This window comes from Balearica regulorum, chromosome 17 (genome assembly GCF_011004875.1).
Source record: "Balearica regulorum gibbericeps isolate bBalReg1 chromosome 17, bBalReg1.pri, whole genome shotgun sequence".
NCBI lineage: Eukaryota > Metazoa > Chordata > Aves > Gruiformes > Gruidae > Balearica > Balearica regulorum.
The window spans coordinates 2,274,616-2,302,561 of NC_046200.1; the positions used below are offsets into that span (position 1 = coordinate 2,274,616).

General features: G+C 42.2%; 1 protein-coding gene across 4 annotated transcripts; it reads right to left on the bottom strand.

Moving 5' to 3' along the window:
- Nucleotides 1-621: 621 nt before the first annotated feature.
- On the bottom strand, nucleotides 622-27,740 carry PTPN11 (protein tyrosine phosphatase non-receptor type 11). Of its 4 annotated transcripts, none has more exons than XM_075770179.1 (16): nucleotides 27,520-27,740; nucleotides 22,713-22,835; nucleotides 21,336-21,530; nucleotides 19,988-20,180; nucleotides 18,631-18,747; nucleotides 17,993-18,106; nucleotides 13,510-13,606; nucleotides 12,823-12,902; nucleotides 11,446-11,604; nucleotides 8,136-8,267; nucleotides 7,094-7,248; nucleotides 6,334-6,401; nucleotides 5,541-5,692; nucleotides 2,196-2,308; nucleotides 1,916-2,013; nucleotides 622-876 (listed from the first exon to the last, which is right to left on the bottom strand). In XM_075770179.1, the coding sequence occupies exons 1-15, from the start codon at nucleotides 27,531-27,533 to the stop codon at nucleotides 1,944-1,946; spliced, it is 1,782 nt and encodes a 593-aa protein (XP_075626294.1). In that variant the 5' UTR covers nucleotides 27,534-27,740; the 3' UTR covers nucleotides 622-876; nucleotides 1,916-1,943. The 4 variants fall into 4 exon arrangements, with proteins under 4 accessions (XP_075626294.1, XP_075626293.1, XP_075626296.1 ...); XM_075770178.1 differs by having other exon boundaries at nucleotides 1,912-2,013; XM_075770181.1 differs by lacking the exon at nucleotides 18,631-18,747 and having other exon boundaries at nucleotides 1,912-2,013.
- Between the last annotated feature and the right edge of the window lie 206 nt (nucleotides 27,741-27,946).

The following is a 27,946-nucleotide window of genomic DNA, read 5'->3' on the forward strand; positions in this document are numbered from 1 at the left end:
TTTTTCACCGCTTTTAGTATGCTGACTAGGTGTCATCATGCAACTTTTTAAAATACCTTAACTCTGTAAGTTCAGTCTCTTGCTTAATAGACGAACACAGACAAATTAACACAGACAACGTCCTCACAAACCCCATGGCCACTGTGTCTTTTGAGAGATACAATAAATTTCTATTTTGGGTAGAGATCACGTAAAAGAAATTGTTTGATGTAAAGGTTACCTTGCATAATTACTCAAACATAGCCCGCCCAGCCACTCAGCTAAATCGTAATCAAAGCCATCAGTTATCACAAAAAGCACCTTCATATCAATAACTGCTCACTCCTATGAAACTCGATCTGAGTTTGAAATGTATTAGGACTAATTTTATCATGTAGCTGATTCTATTCACGCTGGTGATCCACTGTTTTCAAACAATCAAGTATTGTTCCCATCAGTATTTTACATTAGTGTAACGGATTTATCTGCATCATTGCTCTCCCACCCCCCTACCCCCCCCATTCCCCCCCCCCCAAAAAGATAAAATCCCACAACTGCTCAAATAAGGAAAAAAACCCAACTAATAGCCATACTGTGAAACAAAAACACTATTTAAAAAACAAATGGATGACAGTCCAACAGTTTGCAGGATTCAAAACTGACTCTACAATGTAGTCGTCTACATTGTAGAAAGGATTTCCTTTTATTTGGAAAATGAGCAATTGTAAATCAGGTATCGGAGAGAAGAGATATAAACAATCTTTAGATGGTCTTAAGTTTTGCCTACTGTTGAAGGATTAAAACCGTAAATAAAAAGGTACCAAGCCCTCAGAGTTCACCGTTCATGTGAAGCTTCTTCCACCTCTTTCTTGACCTTTTTAAAAACCATATTCATTTCTGGGAAAGGAAGGGAGAAGAAAATTAAAAATTATTTAGGAAAAAACAGCAGTTATTTCTTATTCTGACATTGTACAGAAATGCTTAATTTTGACTCAAGAAAGCCTTAAGCTCAACCAAAAGTCTCAAACCTTGCTTATAAACTGTGTGGTACATTGGCAGTAGAAGATGAGATTGTGTATAAACTTGGAGAAGGTCCCTGGACTAAATGGATGAAATGCACTTAGAGTTACCAAATGGAAAAGGGAAAATAAGACTTTGGAGGTCTCTGAAAACACAGGGGAAAGGTGACGAAAGGCTTTAGATTAGAATCCAAAAGAAGTTAATGCCTAAGGACACCTAAAGGTATTCCTTTGCTGTATTCACAGCCTATTAACCTAAGTAGCAGATAAACTTATTAGCTAATAACCTATATATATATTCAGTTGTCTGAATATAAGAACCAAATTATAACAGCTATTTAAAACATAATGAAGAAAATCTACAGATTTTTCTCCCTGCAAAAGCAAGGATTTAATTTTTACTAGTACAACAACAATACTACACCAACTACTCACACCACACAGGCACAGCAGTAACTTTGCTCATCACATCTTTTATGAAGCCGAGCATGAACTGAAGTGTTCTTTGAATCTCTGTAGATGCACACAAGTCCTTATCATCAACCAGGAGCAAAAATCACTTTTAAAAGACATGGAAAGCTCAGACTGTAGCTGCCACTCATCTGTCGCTAGCACGCAGAATTTCAGACTCCTGAATAAAGACTTCCAACTTCTGTCACCGGTGAGTCAGAGCATGAGAACAAAGGCCAAACTGCCAAGCTAATATTCCACGTTGGTTTGAAAGGGTAGCCATAGATGCAACTCAACCAAAATTAGCTTCTGGAATTTAAATGCCTTAAGCGGAAGAGATTACAGGCATTTTGGGCATTAAGAAGTCTTTCCCAGTTCTTCTCATAGTTTGGTTTCATGTACGTTTTCTCCAAACCCCACAACTCCAGGCTGGATATGCACACTCACTCCTGACCACACATACCTGCCTCTGCATGGAAGTCTCTGTACATCTTCTCATCTGAAACTTTTCTGCTGTTGCATCAGCCCCACATTTTCATATACTCTAGCACTATCTTCTCTCATTCTGAAATGAAACAAATACTTACAGTCCAAAGAATCTAGTTTGAGAAAGTCACATTTGTACACACTATAATCCAGCGAAAATTTATTTTGCCCAAAAGCACAGGGCAACATCCTCATTCGAGGTCCCTGAAGATTAGTTAGTACGATTCAAAACTTACACACTGACAACACAAGTGAACTTACTCTGGACATGTTGGGGTTGGGGTACAGGGTGGAAGAGGGCTCTGATCCCCACTTGTCTGGTCCGATAAAGAATATTTAATGTTTGTGTATTCGTGACCTTTTCTCTTACTCTTCTGTGAAGCAAAACACAACAAAAAGCCAGGTTTTAAATTACTAACAGAAAGCAATTGTTGAAGTAGTGCAGAAATTACACGTAGAACTGACCACGTATGATTTTCCAAGAAAGGTTTGTCCATGAACAGAAGAGAGCTCAAATCTGTAGATAACACACACAACATGGATAGGACCTAAAGGCTGGTGTTAGCTATTTGTTACAAGACCTGAAAAGCCTCACTTTTCAATATTCCTCTTTCCACCACCATCTCCAGCAGAACGTACCAACCTCATGAACCAGCACTCATACACAATCTTCATCTTACTTGGCAGAAGAAACCACACTTCATTCTTTTATAGACAGCATCAGCCAGTGGGCTTCCCACTGACCTTATTTCCAGCTTGGAGATGTGGCCAAATGAGTAACAATGTTGTTTGCAAGATCTCTAATAAAATAACATCTTAGCCCATTAGGTTTGATATAAAAAGAACCCAAGCTGTTATTTGTATTCTGCAGCATATGTTACAAGCTGCAGCCAATTGTGCTGGCATTCATCTAAAGATACTGAAGGCTCCAGCAAGCAAAGCTACACTAGGAAAGAAAGGGGATATGGCTTGCTTCATTCTCAAGACAAACTACTTACTCCTGACAAAGCACTTTCAAATAGACAACCACCAGTCCACATCAATTACCTGGAAGGTTAACACTAAAAAAAGATTTAAATAAAATGCAAAGCTTCAAACTCTGCAGCATGCTACAGTGTTACAGGTACAAACCCCTCACCTGCCAATAATATTCTGAAGTCCAGAACTAGAGCTTGATTTCCACCCCCACCCTCAAAACTACACGATGAATGGCAGTTCAACTTACAGATGTACTGTACAGTAAAAGCAATTTAAAAAGAATTGCTAACTATTACTTAAGCTGACTGAAACAGATAAAGCAAGACAAGAAAAAGTAGGTATCTGCCTTCTCTTCCTTCTGCTTAATTCACTGTAATTATCCTTTCAAATTCAGAATAACTTGAGTGTGGTAAGAACTACTTGTTTCCTAGATGTTAAGAGAATATACACATTTGCACAGGGAAAAAAAGGGCAAAACAAAACAAAACCCCAAAATCCCCCCAAACACAAACCCTAAACCAAACTCACTTTGCTTTTCTTCTACACTTGTAAGAAGACAGGCAATATTTAACACAACCCTCAACTCTACCTTGAGGGTCTCAGCATTGCAATGCCAGACGGAATGCTAGCAGAGCAGGGAAATGTTTTCCTCAATACAAACAAAAAGCAGGCATGTCTACGTGAATGGATCCAGCTATTCGCATATCCACTTCTCCAGTCCAGCTGGTTGTAAGCCCTGCACGACAATAGGCTCGCAAACGTGACTGCCCAATTTCTTATCAGAGCTGGCTTGTGTTTACCCAGATTGGAAAGCAGACAGGGAGCATGACCTCATATTGTTTCTGAGAAAGGTGCCCTAATTGACTTCACCAGGTTTTGTCCAACTTTCACTGTTTGCAACTGCAATTAAAGCCAGCGTAGAGAAGAAGGTTCTGGAAGTTAAAATTTCTCAAGACACAGCGTTTCATTCCCAAACTATCTCACTGGGGTGAAACCCAAGCATTCTGCACAGTATTCTACTTCCTGCTCTATCGAAACACACTTTGGAGCATTCCCAATTCACCGTGTTTTTTTCAGGACGTGAGTTCCCATAGTCACCACAAAGCTTTGCTTTTGTCTGAGAAGTTCTATATTGTTTTATTCCTATAGCTGCCATTAGCCCTAGTTACAGGTCAAGACCTCCTGAGGTAAAGCAATGTTCTGTTTTCAGCTTCTTAAAGTTTTATACCTCTGCCTTCTGAGCTAGTAATGGGGCAGAGGATGCAACACAACTAACCAAGCCTCATCAGTATAGGATGCTCCACTCAATATCAAAATCCTATTCGAAACCCATTACAACAATCAAGAGAGAGTTACAGATCTACTTTGTAAACGGCAGCAGCAGAAAGAGACCATATTCAAAAAGCCAAGCATAGAAGGCTTGCATAATTACACACACAGAGATCTGAGGCAGCTCTAAGGCGAAGTGAGACAACAAAGCTAGGAAAAAAAGTACACCTGAGGGATTTCTTGTTCTTCAGTTTGTGTGTAATCACCATCAGAGCACAGAACAGCTGTCCTGGGAAGAGGAATAAAGTCTCTATCCTCTCTGCTGAACAGTGCATCTACATTATGTAGGCAAACATAAAATGAGCTCCTCCACACTCCAAAGCAGCCAGAAGCCAGACAAGAGTGTCAAGCCCGAGCTGGCACACTCCACTTCTAACCAGGGATTAGAGCTCACACCCGGCACTGCGCTAACCACGCAGCTCCCACATCTGCCTCAGCTGTTGTCTGGGTTTGTCTCCTCCTGAGCTGGAAGCCAGCTGCAGAAGGAGAGATACTGAAATCCTGAAATAAAAAGATAAAAATCCCAGATGACCAGAGGTTAGGGTAGAGAAGGAAAGCAACAGCGAGTAAAATGTCCGTTCTTTTTTACAAAATGAGGCAACTTCTGCAAAAACTGTAGAATTTGAGTGCAATGAAGTACTTAAACAGGAAGAGTGAGGTGAAGGTATTGTGGTTGTCGCCACATTTTTCAAAACTTTTCTCATCACACTAAATCACTCCTCTAACTGCTTTTTGACGGACACTGTACATATCAGAGCTACTAGCATTTGAATTTGATTATCATACTGTAGAAATAGAGTTAACAGGTTGGAAATCTCTTCAAAGCTCAACAGAGCACGAGGTTCTGTATTAACTAACAGAGCCCTGTCATTTATTCTTCTTGCACAGAAAACTAGATAATATGAAAGGAATTTGAGATCTGGGGCGCAGGGACTCGGGGACAGGATCCCATATATACAAATATTTTTACAGAAGGTAAAGCAGCACTAGCTGCAGTCACAGGGAGAAGCCTCTCAGCCTGCCGATTTTCTTCCTCTGCCAGTGGCCAAACACAGTCTTTATTTTAGTTTTCTAATTCCACCTAATAGCTGAAGTAATTCTTAAGCACAACGAATTGAAATATATGCTAACTTCTCTGAACAGGGTTAGCAGGTTACAGACCCAGCCTTTTCACGATGCATTGGTTATGCAGTCAGCAGTCATGCCCCCAAAAGTCACGGGCAGCAAACAAGCAACTCTGCTCCCTCTTCAAATGATAACGTGTTCCTATGTAACATTTTATACTTAGGACAAACATACCTGCTCTTCTTCAATTCTGCGCTGAAGCGTTTCAATGTAGTGCTGTACTGCCATGTAAATAAATCTGTACTGTGCTTCTGTCTGAACCATTCCTGACCGTTGTGATCTCACCATCTGAATGGTCTTTGGAACATCAATATCACAGTCCACGCCTAGGAAGAATCATCATAAAGTTAAGAACAGTAAAATAAACTTTGTCTGAGATTGGTCTCATCTTCCAGCAGAACACAGCATAGCTGAATGATCTTGCAATAAGCAAGGTTGCTAACAGTTAACACAGACAATTTGTCCTTGACTACCAATACACAGATCTGTAGAACTGTGGCATAATGTGAAAAGTTGTCCTGGGAGAGAAAACTTTCACGCTGTTCCAAGATGACTTTAAACGCAACTGCCGAGCCACTGTTTAAGGCAGTTTATACATAAATACAACACTGATGTCTGAAAACAAGTGACTCAGATTCGGCATGCATGAGTACATTGACAGTCACACACTCATGAATGATTTTAGAAGAAAAATAGAACAATAAATAATAAAAATAATAAGAAGAAAAACATAATCAGACTCCTGGCTAATCCTCAGCTGAGAGTTTTCATTATGCTGAGCTGGAGCAGCATTTCAGCACTTTGATTCCAGCTATGTCAAGAGGAATGAGCAAGTCCCTTCTATGCCAAACACACACACCTACTTTGTAGCATCACTAGAATCCCTCTATTCTATCACCACTCCTGTTGTTTTACTGTGATGTATCCGTCAATGTCCCACAGGAAAGTGGAAGTGGGGGGAACCTACCTTTTTCTCTGATTATGTCAATAAGAATATCAATCACAATGAAAGTTCCTGTTCGCCCAATCCCAGCACTGTAAAAAGAAAAGGAAGAAGAAAAAGTTAATTGTTTTGCTCTTTCTGAACAGACACCAAAACACTAGTCCAAGAGTCTCACATTAAGAGACATCAGACTTCTGAATTATAGCCAGTTAAACCAAGCCACACAGCCAAACATTAACTAGAGACCTAATCAACTTCACATGGAAGAGACAGAAGTCATAACAGCACTTTCTGTACCTCAGCATTTATTAACATCCTTGAATCAGAGAAAACCTACAAGGTCAGATCTAACGTTTCCTTGCCTTCTAAGAGTTATCTCATTTATAAGCCAAGACTGAGCAGGGAGAACTCACAAGAGTTGGGATGGGATACTAGACTTTCCACGATCCTGCACCTGACACGTATCTAGCCAAGACTGATACCACCTTCACATACATCAGAAATATTTATTTATACAGACACGCACGCTCTGAAAGACAGCCTGCTTCAAAGGTGACACCTATCTAGAATATATCATTTTGCAAAACAGAATGCACAAACACCTTGACAGATGAAAATCTGAGTAGCTCTCAGGGAAAATTGTCGTCTTTTAAAGTTTTCAGCTCCTCTCACCAAAAAAAAAAAAAAAAAAAGAGAGAAAGGAAAAAAAAAAGGGGATCCAACAGAACTCCACAGGCATAGAGAGCAGTAGTAGCAGCAGGACAGGCAGAGTGCATCACCATACCTGCAGTGGACCACGACTGGTCCTGCATCAGAAATGCTCTCCTGCTTATGGTGCACCTCCTCAAGAAAGTCTAGAACACCACCAGGGTCACTTGGGACTCCATGATCAGGCCAAGTTCTGAAGTGATATTGCCAGACTGTTCTCTCTGTGTTCCCCTGGAAGGAAGATGCCAACATGTGAAAATAAAATCCTTCAGATCAAAATCTAGCTAAAAGCATTTAAGTGGCAAAGTTGAGTCAGATTGGAAAGCAGCATATCCAACCCGCTGCTCAGTATCCATGGCACCACAACTCTCAAAGGAGGGAACAAGCCAGAGTTCTTCCTGGCCTGGCAAGTCAATCACACCACCTGCTTCCTCAGCTCCCTCTTTCTCATGCAGTTGTTCCCAAGAACATTTCCATCTTCACCTTTAGAAGCCATGGCAAAGTTCTCTCTGAGGCTGACCACGAGTATGATTCATCATCATACTCATCATTCATACCTAGTGGCACTTACCTCATGCATTTCTTCCCACTCAGTTCCATCCCATGGACATACCAATCTAATACATCCTGCTTATTTGCTTCTTACACAACTAGTTTTACACCCTGATCCAAACTGCTCCTTAACAAGGAAGTGCTATTTCCACACTACATCACTGTTTCCTTCCTTGTTCCTTCCCTTAAGCATTCCTTCTACACACTGGACCCTCACGACCCTCACACAACTATTTTCTTCTAGCACAACCATCTCCATGAAAGGGAGCAAATGCCTAGCTAAAGTGCGATGACTTAAAAGCATCGTCCCTCTTTCCAGATACCCTCAAAGCTCTGCAGCCATGCATCTTCTGCCAAGAAGTGCTTAAGTATAAGAACCTTCAAATATCCCAAGGACAAAGAGAAAGATGTATGGAACTAAACCTGGAGTTTCAAAGAAAGAGACAGGGTTCAATTTATTAATCTCTTAGTGCTTTTATTGATTCCAAAGAAACAGTCTATTTCTGCTTTTTTTTTTTTGTGATCTGCAATCTAAATTAAAAGGACAGAGTTACTAACGTACTTACTTGCCCAACTTTAGAAAGCTTAAGTTCTCTTAGCGTGTAATCGTGTGCTGCACTCTCCTTAACATTCCTAACGCGCATAACGCCATACTCCTTTAGGGAATACTCATCAGGCCAGTACTTGACGCACTTACTCTGCAAGATTCAGAAAAAATAAAAATAAAAAAAAGGAGTAATCAGCAAGAAGAAAGGCTGGTTCGTAACCCGGTTAACAAACACATTTCTGAAGCTTTCATTTCTGAATACACAGAGGATGGTTACTAGCGCCAACTGGAGAGCCAGCTGACAAGGCAAAGTACATTTTAGGGGGAAGTTTCTCTTCCCCATAACAAACACTGGCTGATTTCAGACAAACAGGTACAGGCAATCTCTCCTTTTAGCAGCTTTCATGATCATCTTCGTACCTGCTTGGCCTCAATAGTTTCAAAACCCAGACATTAAAATACTGTTACTTGTATCTCCACCCAACTATGGGTTTCCAAACACGGAGAATTTTCAGTGGAATGCTGTAGCCTTACAGGCTACTCTACAATCAAAACCCAACAGGCTGCAAAATAAATACAAGTCAAAGGTAGACACCATATTTAGCAGAAATGAGACTTGGATGCTTGCTTTTTCATCACTTAGAGCATAAAGGACTAACATAGCTCTCCAATTGAATCACCAAAGGAACAAAGAATCGTTCCCTGTGGCAAGGGACTGAAGTCTCACGTGTCTGTAACTTTGGAAATTTAGAGCTTTTGGTTTGCTGCTTTTCTCTCATCTTTGGCCAGGGATATATTCCACCCACTGAAGAATGAGTTCTCCTATTGCTACTTCGATTTGGTTCCTGTGACAGTTCAGGAAAGAGCAACTCCTGTTAGCCTGTGAATGCAACGTAATTCCAATTTGACATTGTGCGGACTTGTAATGCATATATAGATGCAGCTTCCAGCAACAGAAAACACAGACCAAACACGAGTACTATGAAGAATAATTTCCTATTTGCAGTTACTACTGCATATTTATGAGAAAACATGGCAACAAGAAAGTTCCTTCTGCCAGCACAAGAAACAGTAAGAGATGACTGAACACATACTTTCCAGCCTACTTAGGCAACAAGACGCTTTTTTGTTACTTTTGCCCTTCTTTCCCTGCCTTCTCCAAAAGGGCACAAGCTAAATAAAGAAAAGATGTTGATCTTAGCGTATGCCAATGTAACTTGCAGTTTCAATACAGAACTCTGAACACAAGAGCCGTTAGTATAGCAAGTCTGAACAGTAACACCCAATGTTAAAATAAGCTTTAGTCTGGTAGAGGCAATGCATGTATTATCGGCTCAATGGACTGCCTCCAAAACACCACTATTTTAATTTGTATTAGCTGCTCCTACAGTGCATTCTAAAGCATATTCAGAACTCTGTGCAGATCTGAGATGTTTCATAGTTCCTCACTTCCTTAGGCAACGTGCTCTTGAAGTCATCTCTGATGTAAAGGTTTCTCTTCTTTCTGCATATCTAAACGCATCTTGGCCCGAGATAAAAAGCTTTTATATCAGGGCTGTTGTTTGCAATTCTTGAAGAAGTGAAATAGGCATCAAGGGGCGGGGGGGGGGGGAATTAAAAAATCAATGCATGCAGCACTGATTAAGTAATTGGACATTAGAATGTTTTATACGACCAGAGCACAGAAAAGAGTCTTAGCAAAATTTGGAAAGAATCATGGAGAAACTGCAGCGGAGCACAGGCCATTCAGTAGGTTATCAAAAAAAGTAGCGTATGCCAGTCACCTCTTCCAAAGCAACCCCGTAATTTATTTCTCTTCTTCCAAGAGAAAGATATAAGAGGAAGGTCACTGGAAGGGATTAGCTTCTCCCTCTTTCCATGCATTTTCAGGAAGGACACAAATCATGCCCCTTTATAAGGGTGATGAATGGACAGAAGTTTACAAAGCCCCTACAAAATTTCACAGAACAGTCTCTAATGGTTTCTACAGACACGACCAATGGCAGCTTTAATACCTAGATTAGGAAGAGAAGCCCATAAAGTCTACTGCTATTTGTCTTCAGTATACACACACAAAGGTCTTGTTTTGTGGCAGTGGTAAGGAACCCCCGCAATTATTGTCACCCACAGAAAAACATTAGCTACACATTTAACTCAATTTTTTTTCAGAAGTGACGCTCATCTAACTACATAACAGCTGTCCATGCAGAAACAGACCATCAGGTTAGTGAAAAAGGTGGACAATCGTACGTGGAAAAAGCAGAAAAACTTTGAAACAAAGCAAAAAACCCAAGAGAAACTGTTTACCAAACAGAAAAAAAGATCAGAAGCAGGACATTCCAAAGATAAAACTATACTATACACAGGAAGCGGGATGTGACTGTTTCCAGAATATCCGTATTCAACTATTTCCTATTCTTTCCTGCCATACGCCATTAGAAGCCAGAAACAAAGTAATAGCCTCAGTTTTGCCAGAAGACTGTGAATAAGACAAGATCTCTGTACTTTAAAGGTAAAATGGAAGTTCTTGGTATACACCATTGCAGGAAAATTTCCTCTTTCAGAGCATTGTGAACTGCTCTGGCAGTATTTAAAGGGGCTGACCAGGCAGCTGTGCTCATGCAGAACAGGGCAGTGAAAGGCAAAGGACCTGTCTTTAGGAATAAAAGTGCTAAATCATGCCTGGCTGAGGGATTCCTAACCAGGTGCAGTTTCATTCGTAATCACTAGCTCAGCACGTAATAAGAATGTTAACAAATTCAAGCATAGAAAGTAAAGCCAGAAGAGAGAACAGCATTCTAGTAAACGTGACTTGAACGAGGTGAATTCAGGGCAATAACTTTCACATTATATTGTAGCTTTTAGGTAAGAAGCAGTATCATTGAAATTCCTTCTTCTGAAGTCCCACAATTCTGCTTTTCCAGAAAAGCCTATACAAGCTTAGTAAGCTAAAATAAATGACAATACTTTTGTTACAGGAACAGGGACTTTGCCCCTTCAAGTACAGAGAATGCCTGTTTGGCTACATCTCGCATTCCAGTGCCTCGTTCCCTGAATAATTTTAAAATACATAGATTCACATTCAGGAGCTAAAATTTAGTCAGCCCTTAAAAAAGGGAGGTCTGATGACGATAGGATAGGAGTGTACTCTCAATTCCCACAGGCATCAATAAAAAAGGACACTCAGCATCTTCCAGGTCTCCAAAAGACAGTGGTGGCACACCAGACTTCAGCACATAAATTGATATAACCAAGTCAGTTTAGTCCTTACTTGCATTCAAACGTCATGACCTTTCTTTCCCAAGGCCAGTTTGAGAGTCTGTTTTTACCTTTCCTCTTTCAACTTCTTTTGTTGTCATAACAATAACTCGAGAATTCTCCTGGAACACCATCCTCCAAAAGTCATTCACTGTATTCTGGAGGCAACCTTGAGTAGCAATGTAGCTTTTTTTTGGCTTTGAGTTGTTGCACTTGGTTTCAAACTCAGGCTAGAGAAAAAAAAAAATTAACAAACAGTGTGTGTTGGGTTTGTGTGGCAAGGTTTTGGTAGCGGGTGGGGGCATGGGCTATAGGGGTGGCTCCTGTGAGGAGCTTCTAGAAGCTTCCACAGTGTCTGATAGAGCCAATGCCAGCCAGGTCCAAGTTGGGCCCGCCCCTGGCCAAGGCCAAGCCAATCAGCGCCTCTGTGATAACATATTTAAGAAGGTGGGAAGTTTTTTTTTACATCGGGAGGGGGAAGTGCGGAGATGTAACATCAAGGTCAGTGCAGGAGGAGGGGGGAGGTGGAGGTGCTCCAGACACCGGAGCAGAGATCCCCCTGCAGCCCGTGGTGAAGACCATGGTGAAGCAGGCTGTTCCCCTGCAGCCCATGGAGGAAGGATGAGGGGGTGTAGAGATTCCACCTGCAGCCCGTGGAGGACCCTACGCTGGAGCAGGTGGAGGTACCCGAGGGAGGCTGTGGCCTGTGGGAAGCCTGGGCTGAAGCAAGTCCCTGGCCGGACCGGTAGACCCGTGGAGAGGGGAGCCCACGCCAGGGCAGGTTTTGGTGGCAGGACTTGTGACCCCGTGGGAGACCCATGCTGGAACAGTTTTCTCCTAAAGGTCTGCACCCCATGGAAGAGACCACGCCGGAGCAGTTCGGGAAGGACTGTAGCCCGTGGGAGAGGCTCCATTTTGGAGCAGGGGAGTGATGAGAGGAGTCCTCCCCCCGAGGACAACGAAGCGGCAGAAACAACGTGCGCTGCACTGACCGCAACCCCCATCCCCCTCCCCCCATTCCCCCCCCCCCCCCCGCCACTGAGGGGGGGGAGGAGGTTTGAAGCCGGGAGTGAAGTTGAGCCCCGGGAAGGGGGGTGGGGTGGGGGAGGTGTTTTAAGGCTTGATGTTACTTGGTTTTTTTTTTTTTTTTGCTCTATTCTGTTTAGTAATAAATTAGATGAATCTCTTTTTCTAAGTTCAGTTTGTTTCGCTCGTGATGATAATTAGCTCTCCCTGTCCTTATCTCGACCCGAGCCTTTTGTTAACTTCTCCTCCCCATCATGCTGGGGAAGGAGTGAGTGAGCGGCCACGTGGCGCTCAGCTGCCGGCTGGGCCTAAACCACGACACAGTGACAAATGGTTACAAGACTAAGTTGGATTAGGTGAGTATGTTAAAGAGTAGACAGGGGCTGTGCCAACAAGACTCCCATAGGTAGGAGTATACTTACCATAATAATATTAGCATTGATATAGTCTGAAACAGGTTCATTCGGATCACCGTCATGTAGAACAACTCTGGTATGATCAACTGGAAGAAGGTATAGGTATGTTAAGCGCTCGCATCCTACAGTTGTGAACACACAGCTATTTTTAAATATCCCACAGACAGGCACATTTCTTACAGCTACCAGAAGCTATTAAGTTATCAACCTCAGTAAATTAGTGGCTAGAATATTCAACCTTTCCTCTTTTGTCATTTCTTAAAACGAGTGGCCGATTCATAACAAGCTAGATCAAAACAAGCATTCATGCCCCCTAGTAACTCATGGGTACACGGACAGTCAAGGCAAACAGCCCCTGGATTTGCACCGTGTAGTTTTGTACCACAAAATAATCCTCTTAAATTTAAGCATTCCAGTTTGCTGAATAACAGTTTAGGGATGTGACGCTTTGAAATGAAAGCTGAAGATAAAAAACAGTATTTGGGAATCGAATTATCAGTATCTACAAAGTGCAAACGTTTGAACACAAATTGGAAATTGCATGGGCTAATACTGACAACATAAGAGGGAAAATTATCACTAAAGGGAAGAGAACACACAGTGGTCCTTAGTTAACCCTGTGCTTATGAGCTAAGAAAATAAAGAATAGAAAAGTAGCAGGCTTACAATATAATGTAATAAATCAATACTTACAGGGTAAAATGTTTTTGTATCTATTTTTGTTTTTGTTTTCTTGACGCTGACCTTCTTTACGACTATAGAGAAGTTTGCATTCTTGCTGCTGTAAAGTCTAAATGAAAACAGCACAAATAACTGGTGTTAGTAAGAGTGGTATGAGCTGTTTCACCATTGTTATAGCGATCCTTTCTCACAAAAATGATGACATTCAATCATAATGCCAGATAGAGAGAGATATACTGGATTTCTCCATTCAGACTCAGTAGAGTATTGCATCTAGGGTGTATAAGAAACACAGGAGCATGAGTGACAAGGCAAGCTATTTTCCACCTGATAAACACCTATGAATTCAAAGCTGCTTCAAACTACAAACTATAACCAGCAAGTCCTCATGATACTGTTCTGACCAAGCAGACACAAGTTGGTCCCTTAAAGCTTTTAGCTGTAAAACACTGTGCAAGGAAAACAGAAACCATAACTGGTTACAAGGGACCACAACAAAATTTTGTCTGTGGAAATCTGGGCATCTTAAAAGATAATAAACTAAACAACACTAAACACTAAATAAACCACTAAACAACACTAAACGCTAAACAAACCAAACAAGCAGCATTCTACAGAGCAGGTTCAAATAAACACATTTATCGCTAGGTCTTTCTCATCAAGCATAAAAGTTAGGAGTACTATCACATTTCTCCTTTTTGCTGAATCAGGCAGGTAAGGAGTTAAAAAATTTCCACTGAACTGGCATTAGCTTTAGTACCAATAAAGATCAGTAACTAATGCATTCAAAACATCGCCAACCTGCAAAGGATTAAGGCACTTTGTGATCCGGTGCTTCTCTACCTAAGCTGTACAGGGGACTCCTCTAGGTCTTACCAGCCGCCTTCTGCTCCTTGAGCTACAGCCAGTCTGTAGTAAAACTGCTGGAAAACCCCCAAACAAGTCCTGGAGTATACGAAGGCTGTGTTACATCAACACCCCAAGAGCGGATCCTTGCAAGCTGCAGCCAGACCAACTCTAGACAGCCAAAGAGGAGGAAGGAGCACACAGAAAACCCAGAGCAACGCATCAACACAAGCGACTGTATTTAAACATCAAGCACAGTGAAAAGTCCTTCAGTGGTTAGAAGCAGAATATCAGGACAGTGTTCTTGTCTCTTTCCCCCAAACAAAAGTCCACATGGGAATGCTACAGTATTTTCAAAGGTAAGGATGAGACAGGTAAAATGCTGTTGTACGACCCATCACCACAGCCACGTAACACTTGTTAAGTGTTCTAATTACTCTCTCCTACCAACACAAGGCCATTTCACTAAACCAGCACAAAATTTTGCACAGACTTTCTCACATTACCCTGTTGGGGGTACAGGGTGGTAACTACAAGCAGGGTTATCTATAAATCGTCCCAGTGCAGAAACAATAAATCTGCATGGGGATTTCTCCTGTTGGCAAGGAGCTAATTTCTCAGTGCCTGGTTCATAATTAATATGACAAGGACAACAGCAATTCCACACTTCACAGCCATGCTGCTTAGTAGCAAACCTCCCTACTTGCAATGAAGCTGGAAGGACCAGAATCTCCATGTCTTTGTTCCAAGTTTTAATCCCAAAAGCAGCACTGGCCTGACTAAAATGAACACTCAGGCTTTGGAAGCTGCTCCCCTTGTTATTACCACCCTTAATATTCTTGCAGAGATTGCTTTTACTTTAAAGCTTGGGCACATCAGGCACATTTGCTCACTTCTATTTCAGTCTCTGTTATTGTTAGTGCCTCACTTAGTGACCTTGAACAATTAGGCTCATCCTAAAGACAGAGAAACCAAAGAACAAAAGCAATACAGGAGAGCTGTGAGGTTTCATGGTTTTGAGGCAAAGACAGAAAACATATCCCCATAAAGCATTGCTTGGTACCACTAGCGCCGGGTGAAACCGCACTTTGCGGTAAGCTCACCTCTTGCCACACTGCAAGAGACTTTGAAGTGTCACTATCACAGAGCACCTTTATATAATATTAACACTTTTGAGTCTCCGCCAAGTGAGACGCCAAGAAAAAGAACCAAAAGCTAAACTTTGCTAGCAGTTAAAAAATGGAAGCAATTAAGCGTGCGGAAACCATAGCTTCAAACACATCTTCACTTCATACAGTTAATTATTATTGCTTTGCACATCCCTGAGGAGAGATCCACTAGCAGCAGCGACTTCTAACAAGCCCATTAAGAGATGTACACAACGCAACAATAAATCTGAAACATTGTCCTCAATTTCACTACAACATCCAAGCATTAAGCTCACCAAACAGCCATTTTTCAGAAGCAGGAACATTACAAGGACTGTCAACATTTCTGTCTAGTGGTTTGTGGGACAAGAGGTACATTCTTAAATACGCCTGAAGACAAGTAATTTATAACTACCATCTGGACTGCCAAATCATAAACAGAGATCCATGGGCAACCTGGAGTTTGCCCCCCCACCTCCTGCCACCAAAGCTGACAGCTATAGCCTACCTGAGGTGAATGAAAAAGCATGACACAAACTGCTATGAGACTGCTTCAGTCCCAAAAACACAGTAGGAAAAAATAAGGTTGAGCGTTGACCTCACTAACAGCAGTGAAGGGGAAAGAGAAGTGGAATGTCTCACAGGTAAAATCTTTCATTTCTCATGTTTACTTTTTCTGCAAGACTTCTGGCTTGCTAGCAAATACTCTTCTTCAGGAAAGTCACAAGACAGAAAAACACCTTGCTTTGAAGGACCAACTGATAAATCCATTACGAGACAATTTTATTCAACGAAGACTAGAAATCAGAGAAGAAGTCATAAGTGTTGAGTAATAGGTCGGCCATATTTTGACAAACCCACAATCCATTCCTAAATGCACCGCACAAGAGCGCTTCCCTCAAGAAAACAAACAAACATTAATTCACATAGCACCAATTACAAGAAGGGCAAGCCAAGAGGGCACACTTTTGCCTTTTTATGCTCTCTGAATCAGAGTTACAGTGTGCTTAGAGTCTCCAGGGAAGCCAACAGACACCCTCTGCTTGGCTAACATGAAAATATATGTTCAGGCTAAACCACACAGTGATCACAGGCACAACCTACAGGACTCTGTCATGATGAGATAAAGCACACCACTGATCAGGCTTTGGGAAAAGCAGCTAATTCCCACATGCAAATTTTAGCCATTAGAGCAGGTGTGGCTAATCATCCTGATCCTTCAGGCCCCATATCAAAGTTCACATGTTGAACTCTGCAAGAGCAGCAATTCACAGGTTGAGGCCAGTTTACCTCCAGGCAAGGTTCACAAACGATAGATGAGAACTGCTCCCCAGGGGATCCACCACTCAACTGTCAGGGGAACATTAATTAATCCTCATTTTATGATTTCCCCACTGCCACGACCTCACCTTCTTATATTCCATCCACAGTCATAGTGAAACATGTTACCTCTTTGGTAAGAGCCTTTTGCTTCTTATGGATTTATTTTTCTCCTCCTGACAATAATCTCGGAGCAGACTGGGCAGTACATTCAACTACTTAACATGTCAGATCAAAAAAGAGGTTCGTCAAGAATGGTTGCTTTGCAAATCCATCACTATTCAAGTTTCTCAAAATAGCATTACACAGCACAGACCAGCTTCTTTCAGAGATGAGGACTTTCCAGTTTCCTGTTGCCATCTGCTGGTAGAGTTCCAGACTCCACTGTGTTTTTCTTCACGTGTGTGCGGCATAAACCAGCCCATTATATTTAAGACACTTCCAAGCTTTTGGCTATGGCCATCCCGTGCATGCAGCTGTTAAGTGACTCCAGTTGTCAGAGAAGGGTTAGGAGCCAGGCTAGACTCAAGTAGCTTGGAATGCACTAGTTAACGCTCAAACTTAATTTGCTTTACTTCAGAAATTAGCAGTTTCAGCTGTATTTTCTTTCAAAGTAGCCCCCTTTTCATTAGGACTTTAAAGAAGGGGAGAACTGGGCCAGCACAGCTATGTTACCCGCACGCCTCTTGTGTGTGTAAGACAGAAGGAAAAGGCAATCCTACTTTCTGGGAGGGAAATGGAATTTTGGCTGCAGGCAGAAATGAAACACTGAAAAAAACAAAAAATAGATCTCCAGGAGTCCAAGAAATACATATAATCAACGCTGCTTCATCTCGGAGCTTGCTACCACTACCACTTTACAATAGTTTTACAATTCTCCCAAAAACAGCTATCGAAAAGCCACAAACTCAAGGGCATATTGACTGAGAAATCTCACTGAAGTTTCTGTAAAGCACTGGTACCCAACCTCCCAACCAGAGCAGCAGAGCGCACACCGAAACATCCTCTACACCAAGACAGGCAACAGAAAGCACAGGGTATAGGAGCAGGAGATGGGAGCAAGAACAGGGATCTGAAGCAGCGGAGGAGGAGATGAGAAAATGTCAGGAAGGCAGTAACAAACCTAACTTTTTAATAGTGTAAAGATTTAATACCATAACACTTGGAATGTAATGAAGTACCTCAAATTCTTCCCAGAAGCCCTGCTTGACCTTATCTGTGGTCTCTGCTAGCTTGCTTAGCTCTCGCACTCTGCTTTCAATCTCTGCAGCATTAATACGGGTAGTATTCAGTGGCTAAGAAAGATACAAATATTAAAGGTATAACAAATGACAACTGTAAGAAGACAGTTAAAACACAAATCCCCTACACTAAGTATATTTTATATAGGCAATTCTAGGATCCAGGTATCTGTTTGGACTTCAAAACTTTACAATTCATACAATGAAGGGCAGTGAGGGTAGAGAGGAAGGAGGCAGGGAACAATTGCTTTTAGATCAAGTCTCACGGTTGTTCTTCAATACATTCAGTTGCCTCATTTCTGGACTAGTCCTGCAATCCCTATGGACCACGATGAAACCGAGAGAAGATCTGTATGCATCAGAGACACAAGAATCTTATCCCTTCACAGGCACAAAAAAAATTGCTCCCATTTAAATGGCTGCCTGTGTCATTCCGTTGCATGAAGTTTAATACTTCGCTTTTTGCATTAGAGAAGAAAAAAAAAAATTATGTCTCACAGAACATATGGAAAAGCCTGCACTTCAACAGAATATGCTGAAGGTAACAAAGCTTAGTGGTGCCTTCTCCATTCACTCACCTGCTTGAGTTGCAATACTGTGCCCAAAGTTTCTACCATAGGGTTCTTCTTGTAATGTTCCACTAGATCTGTCAGAGAGTCAAATTTCTCCCCTCCACCAACATCGTATTTTAGATCCTTGAAAGACAGATGCTCATCAAAATAAACACACTCCGTACAATGAAGTCTACACTAATATCATCTTTAGGCTAAGCAACACGAGAGAAATTCTCTTCAAAACTTTATGTAGAAGAATCCAGCAAAATCCTTCTGCTAAGGGATGGTAGAACCTTAATAAAAAGAAACACACACTATGCAGGACATTATCCTTTTTGTCATCTAATTGAAAATCATTTTATTTGCCTTTTCAGGAAAGCCAATTCCTTCGGAACTGAGGTTCAGTCAGCTCAAGCAGGCTACCTGAGCTACACCATTAGAATCCAGGAGATATCTTTGGAAATCAATTCAAACTCCTAAAAGAGGATCAGTGGGTCCTGAAAGGCTGGTATTGACTGGTACCATCCCTATTTTAAAGAAGCAGTGCTAAGTTATTTTCCTCAATGTTGTAAATGCTACTAGTGTTTAACTGCAAATCAAAGAGGTTTTCTTGAAAAAAAAAAAAAAATTGAAAAAAAAATCTGGTAGTTTAGCTTTTACACTCTTGGTAGGCCATTTCTATCTCCAAACTATTTCTGTCATTGCATTTTATTTTTTAAAGAATTAAGTTGTTGCACTGTCTTCTAGGATAACAGAAGAAAAAGAAAATGAAAAAATCTGTGGGTTTTTGTTTTAATAGCAACCCATGGGCATATATGAAAACGTCAAAAGACTATAACTTAATAATACTTCAGTGAAGAACTACCCTATATTAGATTCAAGCTTTAGATTTGAAAGTGTTACTTGGATTCAATACTCAAAATTTTCAGAATGTTTATCATCTATCAGGTGCAACTTTATAAACTGACAGGAGAAACAGATATACTCAGATGGATCTCTATTTGTCCAATCACTCATATTTTTATACAATTTATCCAGGAGACTGCAACTCACTTCGGAAGATTCATGAACATGAAAGACTCAGCAGCAGATTTGAGACAGACTTCTGATGCAATCAAAAGCAAATCTATTAGAAGGTGCTTGACAGCATAGTATAGTATGACATGATTCAGTCACACAAGCAGTCAAAAAAAAGCCTAATAAAATTCTGATGCTATCAAATTAGGCAATTTGATCAAACAGATGACATATAGCACATACAGTACAGGGAAAGGGGAAATGTATTCAGCCCTCTGTACTGAAGTGAGGATGGCCCTCCCGTTAGAATAAACCCACGGCCCATGGAAGCAGCCCTGTTAAAGCAGCTCGTGCTTCGTCATACCTGGCAGTGAATCATGACATGTGTCACTTTAGATTTCCCATCATTACTCTCTCCTTTATCATCTCCTGTCCGGACAGAAAGAACAAAGTCCCCAGGGTGGCTTTGACTCTCACGCACGAGAAAGCTTCCATGTTTTCCTTTTTCTGTTAATAGTTTTTCTGCTTCTCTTCCAGAGAGATGCCCATGAAACCACCTTTAAATAAAGTAAGATATAGACAGGTACCCTACTTGTCATTTGAGCCATGGCTGAATCCACTTGTTCTGAATATATTATTATAAAGTAAAACGCTTATGTACACTGAACAACAATGTCCAGGTCCACAGAAAGCCTCACAGCATATAAAAATAAAAATCAAAATAAGCCTTGGAAGTGTATGTGTACATACACGAGTGATTACAGGAACGCTTCAAAGCGAGCACTTCCATAAGCACCAAAATTTGTGTTTCATGCAAGCTTCAAATGAAGCTTTGATTTGGAATCTTTACAACAGCCCAAACGCATTCCCTGGTGTGCAATAAACACGAGCTTACATTGCAACGTTTTACTCAGCTGAGGCATTTATTCTTCTTTTATTTCCTTCTCAGGATGCCTGTTCTTGATAAACCTGTGGGAACTTAGCATCTTTGAGACCTTACCCTTCCATCACATTAGGAACTGGACAGGATCATCACATCAATCTAATTTCTTCAAGAAATATGGCCAAAAAGGCAGTAATCCTCCCCACTACTGTTAAATACAGGCCATTCTGAGGAGTGAGAGAACTTGTTTTAATATTTTTCCTTGTTTTTTCACTTCTGAAAATAAACTAATATCTACTGGCCACAGAGGTTTATTTCCAACATACATATACTGAGGAAGTATATGTCAGGTCTAAAGTCTCAGATTCTCCTTCTTAGCCATGCTCCTAAAAACACGAGTTTGAGCAATTTGAGGATTTGCACGTCATTCACTTTCTTACACATATGCCCACTGCTGGAAAAATTGTATAAACTTATGCCCAGAAACATACCTGGGAATTCTTTGCAGTAGTAACAGCTTCAGGAAGCTTTAGGAGAACTTCTACAATACAACATTCTCCCAAAGGGAACTACGCTCTCTTTTTTAGTATTGTATCACAGCAGGAAAATGCTGAAGAAAATAGGTTCTGGGGCTTAGATTGTTTTACCTTTACTCATGTCTATTAGTCTACTTTGGAAGTAGTCTCACTGAAATCAGTGAGGCCACTTTTACTATAAGATGGTGGCCACCCTTTCATCAATGGAAGCTGGCTGTACTGTTAATAGGGATAAAACATGTATTTATTAAGAAACTCATGGACATTGAGGTTTTCACCACTATTTCTCTGACCTTTCAGACGTAGGATCAGCACAGTTCAGTGGATATTTCAACTCTATAACATCTCCATTCTTTTCCTTGAGCTGTCCATGATGTTCCATGTAATACTGGACTAACTCAGCCAAGGTAGCAAACTTCTCTCCTCCATAGAGGTCATAGTAGTCTCCTGTGTTCTGGATCTTGATGTGGGTGACAGCTCCTGTTCGTCTAATATTTGAAACAAAGGGGGAAAAAACCAAAACCACACAAGTCAGCTGATTTCCAATCAATCAGTTTTATATTCAGTGTTCTATTGTCTGAGTTAGAGAAATCCATACTTATGTTTGCATCACTTTACAACTGAAATATTGCAGAATAGCTAAGCTAGTGCACCGCTGAAGTGTGCTTCAGCCACATTTCAGTGGCTTGCAAGAAGGGGAAGTGGCTGTCCAACAGTCAGGAAGAATAGGGAAAAAAAATTAAACTTAAATCTGTAATGAAGGCAGCGTAAGCTGGCCCCATGATCTCCAGCAGAAACCCCTCAGACCCTCAAGAATTGCACTCACAAGTCAAAGGGGTGGAGGGGTGAAGAGAGAATTCAGCATTCTCAAGACACGCATCAGAGCTTGTTTGCTCCTTTCCCTAGAATTTCACACTAAGTGCTAAGATCTGTCCTTCAGTAAACAGTTGCCTTTGCCTGCTGTAAGTCACTTGCTCCCACAGTCTCTAACGTGAACGAAGAACAGCTTTCTGTCTGACAGAGTCCCCTTCTGTTCCACAGGGCCTGTTATCTCAAAGGTATCCAAGCAGCATTATTCTTATCACCAATCCCACTTTTCCCTTTTCCTTTATCTACTTCCTCTTGCCATCCTTTCCCCACTCCTACCACTACACACACAGTGTCAGGGGACAAGTGTTACAAAAGGCCTATTTTGGAAGCCAAAAGAGCACCGCAGCTGCCCTTAAAAACTTGCTGACTTTTCCTGTAAGAAGACAGTCTGGAGAGCATTTCCTTGCACATGCTTGATCAGTAATTTGTATCATCTCTGCCACTTTCAGATGGTTATCAAATAGATTTCTAAAGGGCTAAAAGGAATGCTATCATTAACCTACTTCTGCTTACCCTTAACTGTTTCTGTCTGCAGAATCAGAATTCACCACCCCTTCAACCTACAGCGTCCCCAAGTTAAGTAAAAGTATTTGAGAACCTCTTCATGGAAAACAGGAGTAAAAAAAGAAAAAGAAAGAGAAAAAAGAGGGGAAAAAAGTGATCAACAGACCAAAAAGTGATCCATGCATTCTTTCACCTCTTGCAAGTAGTTTGTTTACAACTCCTTCCCCACAGGACAGCACCAAACACAGACTCTTAACAATTTGGGGCAAAAGATTAAAAAAAACATTTAAACTTACCTAACGGAGAGTGTGAAGTCTCCTGGGTTACTTTTGCTGGGTCGTGCCAAAAAACTGCCATCAACTCCTCTTGTTAACAGTAGGTTTTCTGCCTCCACCCCAGTAATATTTGGATGAAACCATCTATAAAAGGTTAAAAATCAATAGTGTTAATAAATAAATAGAAGATCTTATGGTTTTCAGAGTTAACTGACATGACAAGACTAAACAGAACCATCCAACAGTTTCAAAACCAGAAAGTACTCAAGTTTGTTCCTAAATTAGTAAGAATATCTATCTCAGCAGAAAGTATAAATTGTTCATTTCATATTACATTGCAATTTTACATATTGGTAAGACATGCTTTGTATGTATATACCTATACATATTCAGACTGCTTGGATTGAAATTATATCAAAGAAAGGTCTACAATATAAACAGAGACCACTAGTCATGCAGTTTCCTTACTCCTGGAAGACAGGATACACACAGAGACTGAAATACAACCAGAAAAAATACATAAAAATAAACAAAAAACATCCAAAGTGACACTTGACAACACTTTACAGGTTAAAAATTGAACAAAACCTCATGCTTTAGGGCACAGGCTGACCACCAGCTGATAGGGGTCAGGAAGGAACTTCACTTATGGACAATCTATTCAGTTGCCCGGTCTTCTTCCACGCTCCTCAAGAGACCGTGGTGCTGAGCGCTGCCAGGCACAAGAGCGCCGCTCTGCCTTCTGACTACCACGGCTATTTCTCCGGTCTGAATATAACCCGCTTAAATACAAACACCGAGGAATCTCATATTGATGTTCACCACCCACAAACAGCCTTCTGAGTGACTAATGGAGTGCCCTGCCAAAGGAGAGCTGTATATGGTCTATATCGAAGAAGCTCAGCGTCCCCACCTATGGCATTAACTTTTGAGAGACTTATTCTTAGCCATTCAGTTAACACATCTGCGTTTCCTCTTATCTGTAACTGAGGATTTTTATTGCACTCTTGCAGTGCTAAACTGTATCTGTGTGTTCTGGATGAAAAGGGTTTTTAATGAGGCACAGGTTTAGAAGACAAACTTAAAAAACAAACCCCAAACCACCACACAGCCCAGGGACAGAGATGTGAACACAGCAACTACGAACTGTTTTAGTGGCTTTGTCAGACTTGTGTTTGGCAATTAAAAGATCGCCTTTATTTTTCAGAGTTGCCATAAATCAGATGCTACGCAGGGCACAAGTGAAAACGCGCATCCGTATCTGCAGAAAGAACACAAGCTACTCCTCTTTGTACATGAGGTTCTTAGTTTCTCCAACATAAAGCAAAACATTAAGGCAAAAGACTCCGCAACCAATCCCGTTACAGATAGAAGAGTGTTATATCTAAGAAAAATTGCATAGCATTTCTGATCATTCCTCATACAGTCAGCATTTCACACTAAATTGCTAAAACAGCAAAATCTAGGAGTACATGTCTAAATTTAAGGTTATTACTTCAATTGTTTCAGCAATTCCTTCAATACTGAAAAACTGACAATATTCCTATCAAGGCCTTATCCAGCCTATTCTCTTCAGGCACAGGCTCGCATGGAAACATTCTGGAGAGTTTTAGAGAGTCTAGAATATCCAAATCTCTAGCAAGCCATCCAAATGGGAATTAGGATTACTTATGTACCAATTCCATTTCAGAAGTAAATGATTCTTCTTGTTACTCTTGCTTTTTTTCTGGTTAAGGATATTCTGCTTGCACCAAGAAAATCTAGTGACTACTACCCTATCTTTAAATGAACAACAAAAGAAAAAATTCAAACTTATGCAGCACGGGTCATGAAAAGATATATTAAAAAATACTTCCAAGTTATTACAGCGAATGGGAATGAATTAATAAATAATGCAACATTTATCTAATGACTACTCAAAGGTCAAGAGAAGTTCTGTTTTGATGCAGTCTCACAAAAGAAACTCCCCAAGCATCAGTACCTGGGCTGAAATGAAGATGAAATACTCTATTTTAGAATACGACAGGTTGGTCTGCAGAAGGTGATAATATATTAACCACACTTTCACCTCCAGAATTTTAGTTCCATTAGGAGGAAACAAAAAACCAACCAACCAACCAACCAAAAGTGCAGCAACATTTTGAACAGTCTGTAAGTTTTAAACACACACCGGATTCAAGAGATATCTTTGCAAGTTTATGAGTTTACATCCAAAAAATGTGTAAACATACAAAGGAGAAATTATTTGAATCAGCCCCACAGATGTATTACATGGTGACATGCCATAAACTTTAATATAGTATCTTCCCCTAAACCCTAATGCATCTGGAAGTAACCATACACGAGTTGTTACAATGATGTAAAATAACAGAAAAACAGTAATTTAATGAACAGAAGGGAGTACAAACAGCTTGCACTTGAAAGAGAGGTGAAAAAGACGACAGATTGTTTAAAAACAAAAATCTCACCCCCACATATACATATACTCCTACTGAAGATGGCAAAAAGTAAGTAAATGTAGCAAAAGACAAGCTGCATCTGGGAGACCGATGGAGTTTATTGCACTTTATGTAACTTTTGTTCTAATGGTAACTTGTACTCCTGCTCTCTCGTCTCTGTATTTTTGGCTTTGAGTAGGAAGATGCATTTGTCAGTCACCTCAAATAGAAAAATGGGGGTGTTAGTGATCTCTGTTAAATGGTTCCGGACCGGTGATCAAGATCGCTTCATTTGAAGTACTGCCATCGCATATGTGCTTTTGAACCTTGGCGGCTACATCCCTTCCAAAACAGGAGGAGAGAGCAAAGGGGACTGCAGACACTGGCACTGGTAACATAAGCCCTATAGAGGACTTTCTCTTACGCTTCCTTTTATAGGGATGGAATGCATTTTAGAGGGTTTTTTTCTACTTTCCTTCTATTATGAGCAGGTGCAGAGGCTATCCCAAGCAAAGGACATCACAGCCACTAAGTACAATCAAGAAAGCAACACACGCACACATAAACCCACACTCTAATTAAACTAGCTGTCCTCACTATGCGTGGAATACTCCTTACAGCGATTCTGATTTGGGGGGTTCAGCAGCATACCATTCCAAGTCCCTTATTACTTTACAGTAAGATGAAGACGTTGGCAGAAAAGTGACCAGTGAAATAGCGGGGGTCTCATTTATAAAACTAAGGGGATATCGGCTAAGCAGGAAACCTTTTGTTGAAAACTAATACATGGTAGGAAATACAGCCTTGCTACAATTCTTATTTTCCCTTTTGTTAGCAGGATCTGTGTTTTTTAAGTCATACGCTGCTAGCACATTTCTCTCTTATCAAACTGAAGAGAGAAAATAAAAAAATCAATACATTTTTCCATGTCGTGATTAGGCTTTTCTAATCACCTTTTTAAGAGCAGGAGAGATTAAATCAGTTCTGAGTCTCAGCTGTCACAACCGTAGCATGCAGGGATGCAGCAACCGGTAGTTTAATTACCCCTATTTATAGGCTCATCACTTTATATTTCTCATCTCATTTTCAATCTTGCTCACCAGTTATGATTTAAACTTCCAAGCAGAATAAGAGGATTGCTCCAGTCAACGAGGAAGCTTGCAAGTGTTTTGAAAGGGTAACTTGTACACTTGTTGTGGTGTGTGAGTAGGGACGTTCAGAACACTCAACACACGCTAGATTCCTCCACACGTTTCAGAAGACCCCAAATCCAAATTCAGTCAAAAATGGTCACAGACTGAAAACCGACCCAGCTAGTTTCACCTTCTTAAGCAGTACAAGAAAGAGGACAAGCCAATGCTGAAGAAGCTATACTTTAATAGATATTAGAGATGTACCAATTTTTAGAATAGGTATGTTAGATAAGAATATAAACATCTTTTTCCTTTTTTACGACAGTAATTCCTCCAAGCCTAACATTTACCTTAGCCTCTCAGCCCAAAAAGGTCTGCTAGAACAAGACAAACATCAAAGTACATTAAGGACAGCGAAAAGCTACAACAAAGAAAACAGATTCAACTGTTTATCATCCTGATTTTGCAACACCAGAAGGTTTTGAAATTAGACCAAATGCTGCTAATAAACTGGGAGCACAGACCAGGTCAGCTTACGAACGCTCATTTTAAAGTTGGCTCGTGTTTTAATTTCAGGAACGTCCCCAGTGCAGGACTACTGATAGCAGCAACACGACCCTCCCTGGCCTGGGAACGGAGTGGGTGGCCACACGAATGAAATTCAACTCTCGGCTCCGGTTCAAACGCACCTGCGGGCGCGGGGAGACTCGCCTGAAACCCCCCACGAAGCCGACGTTACCGTGGCTGCTCAGGTCTCTGCACGAGGCTCGGCGGATCCCGAAGCCGGCCGGTCCCCAGCCCCCCCCCCCCCCCCCGGGCAGGGCGTCCCCCCGCGCCGGGCCGGGCCGGGCCAGGCCGGCCGGGTGAGGGTCCGCTCGCCGGGGAAAGCGAAGCGAGGCGCGGGGAGCAGAGCGAGCCAGGCCCCGACTCCAGCCGAGGCAGCGGCCGCAGCCCCACGACGGCGGGACCGGGCTCATCCCGCCCCAGGAACGGGCGGGGAGCGGGGCCGGGACGCGGCTGCAGGCAGCGGGGTGGGGGCTGCCCCTGTGCCGCAGCCACGGGGCCCGGGAGGCCCTGCCCGGCCAGGCCGGCCGCGAGGAGAAGGCCCGGCCCTGCGGCTCCCCCCCGTCTCCCCCCGGGATCGGGCGCTGCGGGGCCCCGGCCCTGCGCACCCCGGGAGCAGGCGGCCCCCAGCCCGCCCCCCTCCCTCCCTCCCTCCCTCCCCGCCGGGCTCGGCGCCGCTCGCTCCCGCCTCACCTCCGCGATGTCATTTTCTCCCGTGGCACTGGCGGGTCGCGGTGCGCCCGGCCGCCCCCCTCGACGGCCGCCTCTCACATGGGCCCCCCCCCCCCCGGCGCGGGCCGCGGCCTACGAGCGCCCTGAGGGGAACGTGAACAACGGCCGCCTCAGGCCCCGGAGGCGCACGGAGCGCGGCGCTGCCCGCCCTGCGTCACCCGCCCGCTGCGTCATCGGTCTGCGACACCGCCCCGCCCCCCGCCCCAAAAGGGAGCGCGGGGGCCGCGGTCTGTCAGGGCGGGCGCGGCGGGGGGCGAGGGATCCGTCCGCTCTAAGCGGGTCCCGGTGGCAGCTGCCACGGGAGTAGCGGAGCCTCGTCCCGCGAAGCCGGGCGGGACCGGGGTCTGTGCGGAGCCTTACCTCGGCTGTGCCCCGAGCTGCAGTGGAG

Excerpts from the sequence above, each read along its gene's own strand:
- PTPN11 (XM_075770179.1), bottom strand. Across the intron at positions 8,268-11,445 it reads AAGAAGTTGAAAGAGGAAAG|AGTAAGTGCGTCAAGTACTG; the intron begins GTAAAAACAGAC and ends TGAATCTTGCAG. Across the intron at positions 6,402-7,093 it reads CCAGTCGTGGTCCACTGCAG|TGCTGGGATTGGGCGAACAG; the intron begins GTATGGTGATGC and ends TTCTTTTTACAG.